At 33.1% G+C, this 12,701-nt stretch overlaps 1 protein-coding gene across 5 annotated transcripts in view; it reads left to right on the top strand.

The window, feature by feature from the left end:
• LOC118197440 (structural maintenance of chromosomes protein 6-like) overlaps window positions 1-12,701 on the top strand; it is a 144,280-nt gene that overhangs the window by 116,688 nt on the left and 14,891 nt on the right. For all 5 annotated transcript variants that reach the window (XM_035368956.2, XM_035368954.2, XM_035368955.2 and 2 more), the window contains one exon: window positions 7,227-7,364. In XM_035368956.2, the coding sequence (XP_035224847.2) occupies window positions 7,227-7,364 (138 nt within the window). The remainder of the gene's footprint in view (window positions 1-7,226; window positions 7,365-12,701) is intronic.

The following is a 12,701-nucleotide window of genomic DNA, read 5'->3' as shown; positions in this document are numbered from 1 at the left end:
ACACAACTCTAGTCTCGGAAGAGACTGGGTTTTTAAGGGCGCTACTCTGGTTTTCGATGTCAGAAGGCTGACTTTGACCGACGAATCAAGGTCGATTGTACGGAGATAGATGACTGCACAATAAGCCTTTTCTGAAGCGTCGCAGAAAGCATGGATATCTATCACTACTGCCTTCGGACTCAAGACATACCTCGGAAATTGTAAGCTTGAAAGTAAGGGTAATTCTAGATAGAAACGCTTCCATTTTCTACTTATTCTCTTATCAACAAGTTCATCCCAACCCAGCTGTAAGTTCCATAACTCTTGTAATAATATTTTCGCGTATATTATTGTTGGCGCTAACCATCCCATTGGATCAAAAATTTTCGCTACTTCTGATAAAATAGTCCTCTTAATAAACTCTTTATCACTTATGCATACCGAAAAGTGAAACGTATCACTAGAGTTGTTCCAATTAATTCCCAATACTTTTACTTTCTTGTCACTGTTTATTTCAAGAGAAATATTGGATTCTCGTAAGCACTCGGGAATATTCTCTAAAATAGCTGAATTGTTTGAAATCCACTTCCTTAAGCGAAATCCACCCCTTTTCGTCATTTCATTCAACTGCTGAACTAGAACATTCGCTTCCTCTTCACTTTGTGCCCCTGAAAGCAAATCATCAACATAAAAATCACGAAGGGCAATTTTTGATGCTAAAGGAAATCTAACTTGGTCATCTAATGCAAGTTGTTTCATTACTCTAGTAGACAAATATGGCGCACAGGCAGTCCCATATGTAACTGTCACTAATCTAAATGTACTCAAGGGCTCACTAGGACTATCCCTCCAAAGCATTCGTTGCCAATTTGTATCTTCTGGGTGGACACGAATTTGTCTTAACATCTTCTCTTCATCGGCACATACTGCAATTTTGTGAGTTCTAAACCGTAGAAGAATTGGAAACAGCTATTGCTGAACTCTCGGCCCAACCATCAAAATATCATTGAATGAAAGACCCGATGTCGTTTTAGCTGAAGCATCGAAAACAACTCTCAGTTTAGTCGTAGTACTTGATTCCTTTAATACGGCATGATGAGGCATGTAATACGTAGAGTCAATAAGAATCTCTCCCTCAGGCACTCCCTCCATATGTCTCAGCTCAAGGTATTCCCTCATGAAATCCTTATACTGTTCATATATCTGAGGCCTTTTTAGAAGTGAATTTTCTAAAGATTGGAATCTACGCATAGCTAATTGTCTGGAATCTCCAAGCTGAGAAGGCGGAGAGTGAAACGGTAATTTCACAGTATATACCCCACTTTCCTCTCTCGTATATGTAGATCTGAAATAATCTTCACATGCTCTCTCCGATTTAGTAAGCATGTCAAACGTAGGTACAGCATCCAATTTCCAAAAGTCAGACAGCATCTGATCAGTTTCCACTTGTATATTATTAATATAGATAGTAGGATTAATTTCTGTTGAATTATTCACACTACCTGAAATAATCCATCCTAGTTCAGAACGAGAAGCTACCGGTTTACCTTCTTCGCATTTAATTATTTCTCTCTTTAAAAGAGGTAAGACAATATCTACGCCTAAAAGTATATCAACAGGCCCACTTTTGTAAAATGTTGGATCTGCTAACATTAAATCATTATATTCCTCAACGTACTTCTTATCCAATGTAAAATGCGGCAAAGTTCCAATAATTCTATTGATGATAAATACTGGTGTTTTAAATGACACTTTCGCCGGAAAATGCGGAACGAAGTTTATTTCCGTAATTCCATTAGTTTTCGTATCCAAAGACCCTAAACATGAAATAAAAACTTTGGCATTTCTTCTTGTTAACCCTAGCCTTTGTACGCAATCTTCTGAAATCAGGCTTGCTTGACTGCCAGGGTCAAGGAGGGCTCTACATAACTGGTATTCACCCGATGAATCTAACACTTTAATAACAGCCGTACGTAATAAAACTTCACTCTGAAAATTAAAGTCTGAAACACAAGATTTAATTACTGGACTAGAACTTGCGATATTCTCCCCTGACCCAGCCGATTGAGCGCGAGGTTCTGGCCCAGGGAAAAATGGCTTAGCCGTCACTGATAATTTATTTGAACTGTTCGAAACTCCTTTAAGTGCCTTTGGTTCATTTTGAACTCTTTCGAAATGCAGTAGTGTGTGATGATTTTTAAAGCATTTTTTACATTTATGTGTACTTCTACACTCGAAAGCTTTATGGTTTGAAACCAAACAATTAAAACAAACATTATTTCTCTTGACAAAATTAACGCGTTCCTGCACATTCAGATTTAAAAACTTATTACATTTAAAAACTGAATGACCGGCCTTACAATACGTACACTGCGCGCGAATCTCTGAAGCCAATGAAGTTAATTTGTCTTTTGTAACTTGTTTTTTAACACCTTGCGGTTTACCTGCTTGCAAGGTTCTGGCATGAGATTTCAAGAACTCTAGCAGATTATTAAGTGTTGGTATTTCCTCACTCTTTAATGTTCTTTCCCACCATCCTCTCGTCGAAGAATCCAATTTAAACTGTACTATTAACATTAAAATAGTATCTGCGAATTGCTCCACTTTGAATCCTAGATTTTCAAACGAACATACACACTCTCTTACAGTGTCTACTAACGCTAATATCTGACTAGGAATTTCAGATTGTAAATTTGATAAATACAAGATTTTCTTTAATAACGATGAAAGTAATTCTCTCTTATGTGAAAATCTTTGACACAATAAATGCCACGCTATTTCGAAATTCCTGTCACAAATAGTTAAAGCTTGAACAATCCGCAAAGCATCTCCTTTTAAAGAACCCTTTAAATATTGTAGCTTTTGTGCACCTGATAAACGGTCATTATCCACTATCGCCGTTTTAAATAAATCAAAAAATGATAACCATTCTTCAGTACTGCCACTAAATACAGGAAGAGTTAGCTTAGGTAAGCGTATACTCGCTATTTCACAAGATTTAGTTTCCACACTAATGTCTTTAACATTCTTGACTCTGTTTAGCATTAAAATTAACTCATCAGCAGTATCTTGTACGACCTGTTGTTCTTCTATAAATACATCAATATCTTTTTCTTCACACACTACAAATATGTTACTAAAAATATCCGAAAGTTCGGTCATTAAGTCATTTAATCTAGATTTAAAAAGTTCCAACTGATCAACATCAGCAGAATCGTAAGTCACTGTAATTTTCTCTTTCAGTTTACTTAACTTAGCTTTAGCTACACGCTTTTTAGTCTTAAGCGTTGTAAATTCCATTATCTTATAAGAAAGATAAAAAAACACACTGACTCACCAAATTTTTTGCGACTCCGTAGCTGACGGACCATTAATCATGTACGTTCCATTGTTAAAAATAGTGGACTGTAAATTAACTTGATGTTACTTCAGTATAGAACTCAAAAAACCTCAGACTCCTAACGTTGACCGAAACTTCTTTATTGACTTTCAAATAGTAAGTTAGGCGAAGAGGAACGGCGAAGACCACACAAACTCCGACTTCAGTGGCGGCTTACCAACACAAACTCAGAAGAACCTCCGCTTAGTTGAAACTCCAGTAATTCACAGCAACCTCGAAGCTCTAACCACGAGCTTTAAAAACCTAACAAATTTGCGTCTGCGCCGCTCCTCGGTACAAAGAAAGAAATACAATTTGCATAACATCGAACACTCAGAACTAGAAATTTATTGACAGTTAAGTACAGCCCACTAAAATTCTTCAAAATATGATCCTTCAGCATCAACACAGCGTTACCAGCGCATCTTCCTCTGTTCGTAGCCCCTCTGGAAGGCCTCGGGGGTCATGCTGTCAAGGGCTCTCATCGAAGCCTGCTGGATGACGTCGATGGAGTCGAATCACTTCTCTTTTAGTTCAACGTGACAACACTGCCGAAGCCACCCTATAGCCCAGACTTGGCTCCAAGCGTGTTTCTCCTCTTCCACCAAATCAAGACAGGCCTAAAAGGGAAGCGATTCGACTCCATCAACATCATCCAGCAGGCTTCGACGAGAGCCCTTGACAGCATGACGTCTGAGGCCTTCCAGAAGGGCTACAAACAGTGGCACTGTCTTGATGCTGAAGAAGGATCATATTTTGAAGAATTTTAGTCTGCTGTACTTAAATGTCCAATAAATTTCTAGTTCTGAGATAAGTCTTGAAACTTTTGAATCACACCCTGTACATAATATACAGGGTTGAATCTGAACAAGTGGGCAAAACTTTAGAGGGTGATAAAAGGCAGCTGTACCAGCAGTATTTGTCATAAAATGTGTGGTCAGAATGCAAGCAGTGAGAAGTTAAAAGGGTAGTTTCCCAATGTCACATTTAAAGAATTAACACAAGAATGAAAGGAGATACTTCAGAAAACATTTTATTAACAGAACATGCTCAGAGAAATTTCTCAAAGATCTTCCACCAGCTGTGAAGCAGGCTTTGCACCTGTGGGATAGGGATTGACATACATTTGCAAAGGCAACATTTCCTGATTATGTCAGCAAAAACAGTGATCCTGGCGACTAGATCCATATTGGCCTCAGTGGAGCACTCGTAGATTAGGCTTTTCATATGGCCCAACAGTAAAAGGTCCAAACTCGACAGATCTGGTGATCTTGATGGCCTAGCTATAAGACCACTTCGACCAATCCATCTCCTGGAAATTTCGTGGTTCGTATAACCAGCAATCCTCTCAGCAAGCTGTGGTAGAAAATGCTGTTGGGTGCAAGGACTGACCAATGTCATTTACAATATCACCTAGAGACTTGCCATTTGCGTTCCACCCATACATTCTGTGATAAATATTTCTTGTATAGCTGCCTTCTCTCATCCTCTAAAGTTTTTCCCACTTGTTCAGATTGACCCTGTATATATAATTTACTTTTAGAATTAGAAAATGCAGTTCCCAAAATTAAAATTTACCATGCACTGGAAAGGTCAGGCATTAACTACTTTAAACAACATATTAACAGTGATATGATAAATTTACTCTAAACTGATAGAGAATAAAGAGGAATGGCTTTAGCATGACGTTTTACTGTAATTATGTAAGAAATCACTCTGTTATTTTATGTAATATAGTTTGTAAGTAATCTGGCACTTTCCTTTCACTATAAAAAGCCAGCTAATTTCAAGATGTATTAAAGCTCATTTACATGAAGACTATTTAAACTGTTGACTATCTTCCTTTTCCTTCTTTCAGAATTTATATTTAAATATCATTTCCTCTCATCTTGGCCATGAGCAATTTAGACTGCCTTTTGTTTCATTTCACCTAGGGTTTGTTTGTCACATTTTTCTTATTGCAGCCCTGTTCTAACAGCAACTGATTCATTTCTTAGAATCCCTTTTTAACAATATCAATAATACTGGACCACTGTTAACAGTTAAAAAGCTCGCCGAATAACACTTTGAAGAAATAACATGTCATAAATAACAGAAAAGCAAAACGCCTGTACTGCATTCCGATTTTCTCTTTACATTCTTACTTCCTATTTTTTTCCCACAGTTAAAAGTATTTTTACAGATTATGGCAATCTGAGTCTTTCCCACATATTTTAGCTTCAAAAAAATTTAGCCATTTTGCCAAAGTCATGCACCTTAATAAACTTGAATCCATTTTGCAATTTTTAAAATATTCCAGCACGAGCAGAAACAATAGACATTTTAGATTTCTTTGCTCACTTTTAATTTAATTTAAAATATCTTTTTTTATAAAATTTCTTCCATAAGAATATGGAGTTTCTTATCATTCAGCTAGCTTCATTTAATAAAAGATATTGTTTTTAGGACTATTTCGTGTTTTTCATAAATTATTAATTTGAATAATTCGAATATTTTGTTTGCAGGCTTTTTAGGTTTTTAATCTCTTTTTATGAGTTTTTTTGGGAGAAGGTATCAGTTTTGCATTACAATTAAAATTGTTTTTAATATTACTTTTAAATATTTGCATTTCACTGATGGAGAGCTGGAGATGTGTCAGGGTAGTTTCAGTCATTTTGAGATATAAAGAAATATGATTTAAAATTTTTGGTCAATTAGTAGCGGTGTGGATATCAAAATGACAGGAAGAATGAAATGTGTATTCAGCACTCATTAAGTATCCAGGTTTAATGTTTTAAATATTTACTTCTTGAAGAGTTCTATTTGATGCATTAAGCAGAGGATGTTTTTATTTGTTTTTCCTATTGTGAAATTTCTTTCCCCCTTTCCCTTGAAACAATAAATTTGCCAAATATTTTCCAATTTTAGTAATAAAAATAATAATGCGTTCTCACTTACTCAGGATATTCTCTTATTCCGGATAAGATAACCTTAAAAAAATTTTAATGTTATATAGTATATAAATATTATGTTATAATTTTGGTGTTAAAAGCATTGCATTGTAACTTGAATTACACAGTGCAGTGGGCACAATTTCTGCTCATTTTTTACCATATTTATGGCTTTTCCACATCTGCATAACAGTGAATTTTGATGCAGTAAAAGTAGTCCAGCCACAGAAAGCAAGCAGGTTGTCAAAACGAAAATGTGAGAGAAATAATTCAATATATCTAAGATAAAAGCACTGTCAAGATTATTTTGGTTTTGGTTTAACTTTATTTTGATTGGTTAATTTTAAGTTTCTAAAATTATTGTTGACTGAAACATTACATAAGTGCCTGCATCATTACTGTTATGCAGAAATCGTATGACATGGATTAATTTTAAAATGATGTAATTTGTAGTGATTTATTATGAGGAGTTACTGTTTTTAAAGAAAATAAAGAGGAAATAACCAAATTGAAGTGGAGAGTTAAAGAACTATTGCAAATTAAATTTATAATTTTGATTTACATATTTTTTCAGTCTTTAATGATGCAGTTTGTAGTTATTTATTATGAGGAGTTACTGTTTTTAGAACATAAAGAGGAAATAACCAAATTGAAGTGGAGAGTTAAGGAACTATTTCAAATTAAATTTAGAATTTTGATTTACATATTTTTCAATCTTGTGTGCACACACACACACACACACACGCACACACACACATATATATATATAGAGAGAGCATGGTTTGGTTTCTTGTTTGTTTTAATAAACCTGTTCTGTTTTTTAATATTCTATGAATTTTAACTTGATGTAGCATTTTAGGTAAAAGTGTATATGTAAATTTTTATGGAACTTTTTAAATAAATTTGTTTACTGATTTATTTGCATAATTTATTTGTAGACAGAAATTAAAAATGATAAGAAGAAGGTAGATTTATTGACAGCTACAATACAAAAGTATGAAAGTACTCTTAAAACTCTTGGAGAAAAAGAAGCAGAGTATGCAAAAGAAACATCTGAAACTAGAAAGAAAGCCGAGGTAAATTCATCTAATCTGTTATCATTGCAGTGATAGCTATTTAATTAATAATAATTATTTTACTCCCTTTAATCTTCCTTTTTCTTTAAACTGTGTTCCCATTTTAGAGTTGGTTTTATACTGAAATTCGAATTAAATATTTTTGAAATTTTTAATATTTTTTAAAATTTTTTTGTATAATAACCTATAAAATTTTTACCATCATCTTAAAGTAGATGTGTTTCTAAGCATTTCTGCAAAAAATTAGAGTTTTTTTTATTCAGAATTTCCTGAGATATACCGTATTTATGCGAATCTAATGCGCCATCGAATCTAATGCGCATCCCCATTTTAAAACTTTAAATAATAAAAAAAATTGTTTGTCGGCGAATGTAATGCGCATCAATGGTATGAGGAATTTATTGAATCTTATTTTATACAACAATGGATTTGCATATAAACTATCAATCAATGGTATGATAATTGTATTTAAATTTAGATACTATATTTTATACAACAATGGATTTATACATAAAGTAGCAGAACATAGAATTAACCTATTAGTGGGCTATTGTTATGTGAAACAATCATTGTTAATTACCACTACCGTATATACGGTACATATTGTAAAGTATGAACATGAAATAAATCGTAACATTTCTATCTAGCTAACAGTTTCTACAATCAGTGATTAATAGTAAACGTCTTTATTCACAACTTTAATGATAACTTTTTTAGTCCCCTTCTCCGTAATGTTGTAGTTACGAGGCATATCAAACCAAATTGGCGTCTTGTCAGCGTTGCCAATTTGCCCCATTGAAAAATTCTTTTCCTTCCGAAGTGTGATGACATATCACTAAAATGTTAGTAGTTTTCCCTCAAAATCTGCAGGAAGCTTTTGGCATATTGTTGTACGGCGTCTTAGAGATAAGCCCATCCTCTTCATAAACCGATCCACCCATCCACGGCTAACTTTAAACTCTGGTTTCGGTATTCCAAGAACTTCAGCCTCCTCTTTTGCTTTATTTCTTTTAGTGTCGCTAGTCACAGGTTGTCCATTCTTCCTCCTTTCACGTACAAATTCCAAAACTTTTTCTTCAATTTTAGGGTGTCTTCCTTTGTGAGGGCCAGTGAATTTCTTTCTACTAGTTTTAGTTACAAACGGTGCCAATTTCTGTTGCCGCCACAAGCGAACATTGCTCTCAGCTACGTTTAACTCTCTCCCAGCCTTTCTATTGCCATTTCTTTCAGGATAAAGAATTACTTTATGTTTGAAAGTAGCATCATATGACATTATTCTCTGCTTGCCCACCATTTCGTGACTACGTACTCTGCAGTTTGTATCCTCTATGCAATAATGTGTCAACGATAAATGTAACGGTAAATGTAGTTGAGAAATACCATTGTTACGATTTAAATTCGGTTGACGTCATCGGCAAACTGCTGACGTCATCGGTGAACTTTGCACTCAAATCTAATGCGCCATCGAATCTAATGCGCACCCCAATTTTGAGTACTACATTTGGCCAAAAATGATGCACATTAGATTCACATAAATACGGTATGTGAATTAACATTATGGCACATTTTGAAATTTGGTGTATTTAATATAAGTAATACAGTCAAAAGTCTTTAACCCAGACTAGTCGGGACTTCAGCGATTCCGGATTATCGGTTTTTCCGGATTATAGATCATCAGTTTAAATCTGGTAAGATAGCATGCAGAAATTATAAAATTAAAAATATGAAACCATAATTTAGGAAATAAAGAGCAATTATGATCAAAAGGGTATCAAAATTATAAAAAAAAATATGAAACATTGCTTTCAACGCACGCATGTGTAAAGCATACATTGCGCATAGTCGAAATTAGAAAATTGCAACCAGAAAACTATTTGATGTGTATTCGTGATATTTATAATGACAAGGAATTTTATTTAAATCATATCAAAGTACATCGAGATGAAATACTACATTTAGTAAGGAATTATAAGTCGAATAGAATAAAAACATCTGCCTTGAAGATAAGGATAGTGCTGACAGATCAACTTCCAGTTCATTACTTCCCCCAGCAGAGCAGCATGAAATTGATAAACATATTTCGGAATGATTAGAAAATCAAAGGATATGCCTTTATCCATTTTTTTGCAGCAATTCCACCTTTTATTTGATGGACATCGAAACATGCTTTCGCTTTGTAGATCCTTTGGTAGCTCCAGAATCGGGAATTCTTTTTGACATAATTGAAATTTCAAGCTTACTTTTATAAAATTGCTTTAACAGTCTGCAAAAAATAATAAGCCGGATCCAATTAAAAGATTAAGGAACAATGCAATTTGCAACATTAACTGAAATAGATAATTAAATAATTTTAGCTTAGTTTATACCGTCTGTTATACATTAAATGCACATGCATAAAAGTATTATGCACATGCGTTAATGCATTATTTAACAGTATTATATTTCGTTCATATTATAAGTCTGAATGCACAAAATTTATATAATTTAAAGAGTTATCTAATCATTGCCACATGTTCTATTCAAATACTATAATAAAGCTAGAACTATGTATAAAATAAATTAAGCAAACAAAACAGAAAAGAAACAGTTTTTCACAGACGATTCAGTATTTTTCATTCACTTAATTAATTCAGTTCTCACTTCACAATTAATTCAGTTCTCACATCGTGACAAGGCAAAAATACATAAAAGCTCAAAATATCTGTATTAAAAATTACAAAGTAAATCTTAAATGCTTATTTCCTTGAAAAAATTCAAGAAAGGATTAAGCATGATTTAATTGGCAATAATAAATGAATGCATTACCTTTGTTGTTGCGAAGCTAAGTTTCTCTAGATTGGCAACAAATCCACTAGTCTCGTCTCCTGTTTCAAATGTAAACATCAATGGCCGCCATCAAATTAGGCTTAGCGGCACTTAAACAATTTTAAAATTGTTGATAATTCTAAAAATATTGCATACAGATTTATTAAAGGCATAAAACCCTTAACCGGAAGATAAAAACAACATAATTCAATCATTTTTACAGCAAAAATGTACAATTTACAAACATGTAAGAGTAAAGAAACTGAGATCACCGAGCTGGGTAACAGAGTGGATATATTTATAAATATATTTATATACGTTTGGTGCGGCCGATTGAAACCAAAATACTAGATGCACATCTACATGTTATAGTAGTCTTATATACAAAATTTTAACGTTCTGAGGCTACTCGTTTTTGAGTTATGCGAGATACGCACGTTCGTACAGACGCCACGAAAAATTCTCTTTAGAATTCATTTTAAAGCAATTTTTTAGTTTTTTTTTTTTTTTTTTTTTTTTGGAGGAAAAGAGTCTTTTATTCTGTCCTTATGTACAGATATCACTCAAAAACATCGTTAAATTGCATTCGAAAGCGGTCAAAGTGGATATTTTCGTTGAAATATGCTGCCTGAAGCTTTTCGCGATTACAATACTTCCTTTTTACTTCGTACAAGGAAGTAAAAATGAAAGTAAGTAGGTTACTATAATTTAAGAATTCTGCCAAGTGAATTATTCTTGGCACAACCTGAAAAAATTCGTCAAGATAAATTTTAAAATTTTTCTCCAAAAATTACAAAATTTAATATCTAGCCATAATTTGAGTCGTAGAATCAAAATATGGGAAAAAATGATATGCTATTTCAGAAATAGTCCGATTTGTGTCAAAATATGCATGTTAGAAAAATGCTATATTTAAATATAATGCATATCATAAGTCGCGCTTTCGGGACATGAAAAACGCAATTTGGATTTCATCAATCGGACCAGTAGAATGGCAGTTACAGAACTGGCCCCCTTGTTTTTCTGCGGTTTACATGTTTAGGATGAGTGTTTAAAGTTAATTTTTTCAAACATCTTGCATAATAGGCTTCACCTTTATTTTTATTGTGACAAACTATTAACTTTTCAACGCCTCAAAAAAGGTAACTGATTATTAAATATGTAAATATATCATGAAAACATTTAACTTTATTTCAGGACGAGCTTCCTATCATAGTATGTATTACAATAATGATGTTTTTGTGTATTTCAAATTATCTTGGTTAACAGTTATTGACTGAATAGGGAACAGTGCTTAAATGAAATTTGAAATTTCATACCTACAAGGTTCGTACTGTCCTTAAGAGTCCTTAAAAGTCCTTAGATTTTTTTAAATCAATTTTTGGTCCTTAAAAGTCCTTAATTTTGGCCAAAATCAGCAGAAGGTCCTTAATTTTAATCATCTGAAATTTCTGTTTTACGACTGCCATTTTGAGTGTGAAATAGGATTTTGTAGGAATATTTTTGGCGATTCATTGACATATATGGTTATCTTTTGAATGAGTTCATGGGTTATAATTTGTTTCTATTTCTAATATAAATAATGGGATAGTTGAGTTTCTAAGCAAGAAGTGAAACATAAGCATTTCAAAATTCATTTTTTCTAATAAAGAGCTCTTAAACAACTTTCTTCTTTTGGAGATTTGAATTCTTATATCAAACGGTTTTAAATTTGGCGACTTATCAACATTTTTGCGATTTTAAGATTAGTTTCTATAGAAAATTTTTAATTCCGAAATCTGAGACTTTTTCGACGATTTTTTATTTAAACATCGTAACATTGATGAATTTCATTAAAATAATGGTGTTATATTGAAATTATATTTAAAAACTAACATTAAAATAAAACAATTTTATTTTTCACTGTCATATTATAAAGTTTCATTTTGGCAACTTGCTATACAATATTTTGAATCTGAAAAGTAAACAAGGTATAATGCTATAAAGCACAATTTATGAAACAGCTCTTAGCAAAAGCAAAATTAGTTACAGTATAAAATCCGTAATCCGGACGTCCATTATCCGGTATGATCTATAATCTGAACCTCAAAGCCACAACTTACGCATGCGCGTTTGATGCGCGCGTAAAGCCAGTAAAGCGTTTACCCATGATAGTGAAGTGATACCCATGATAGTGATACTTCCGATAGTGAAGAAAGTAAGAAAGAACTTTATTGAAAACGAAAAAATTTCGATTGACAAGTTAGTAGGTATTCTCGACACAGCAATTGCAGGACTTGAACAGTGGAACTTTGTAACTGAACAAGAAATTATGTCTGTTTATAGAATTAAGGAGAAAGTATTAACACCAAAAATGAAGCAACTTAAAAAACTTACATTGAAAGAAATGTTTAATAAAGTAAACAAATAAATATTAACTTTTTTTTTTGTAAATTCTGATACTCTTTAGATCATATTTGCTCTTTATTTCATAAATTACGGTTTCATATATTTAATTGCATAATTTCTGCATGCCATTTTACCAGATTTAAA

The sequence above is a fragment of the Stegodyphus dumicola genome, chromosome 1 (genome assembly GCF_044657685.1).
Source record: "Stegodyphus dumicola isolate Sdum_Otavi_A_Nest chromosome 1, ASM4465768v1".
Taxonomy (NCBI): domain Eukaryota; kingdom Metazoa; phylum Arthropoda; class Arachnida; order Araneae; family Eresidae; genus Stegodyphus; species Stegodyphus dumicola.
Note: the sequence above shows the minus strand (reverse complement) of the source record. Positions and strands in the feature narration are given on the sequence as shown.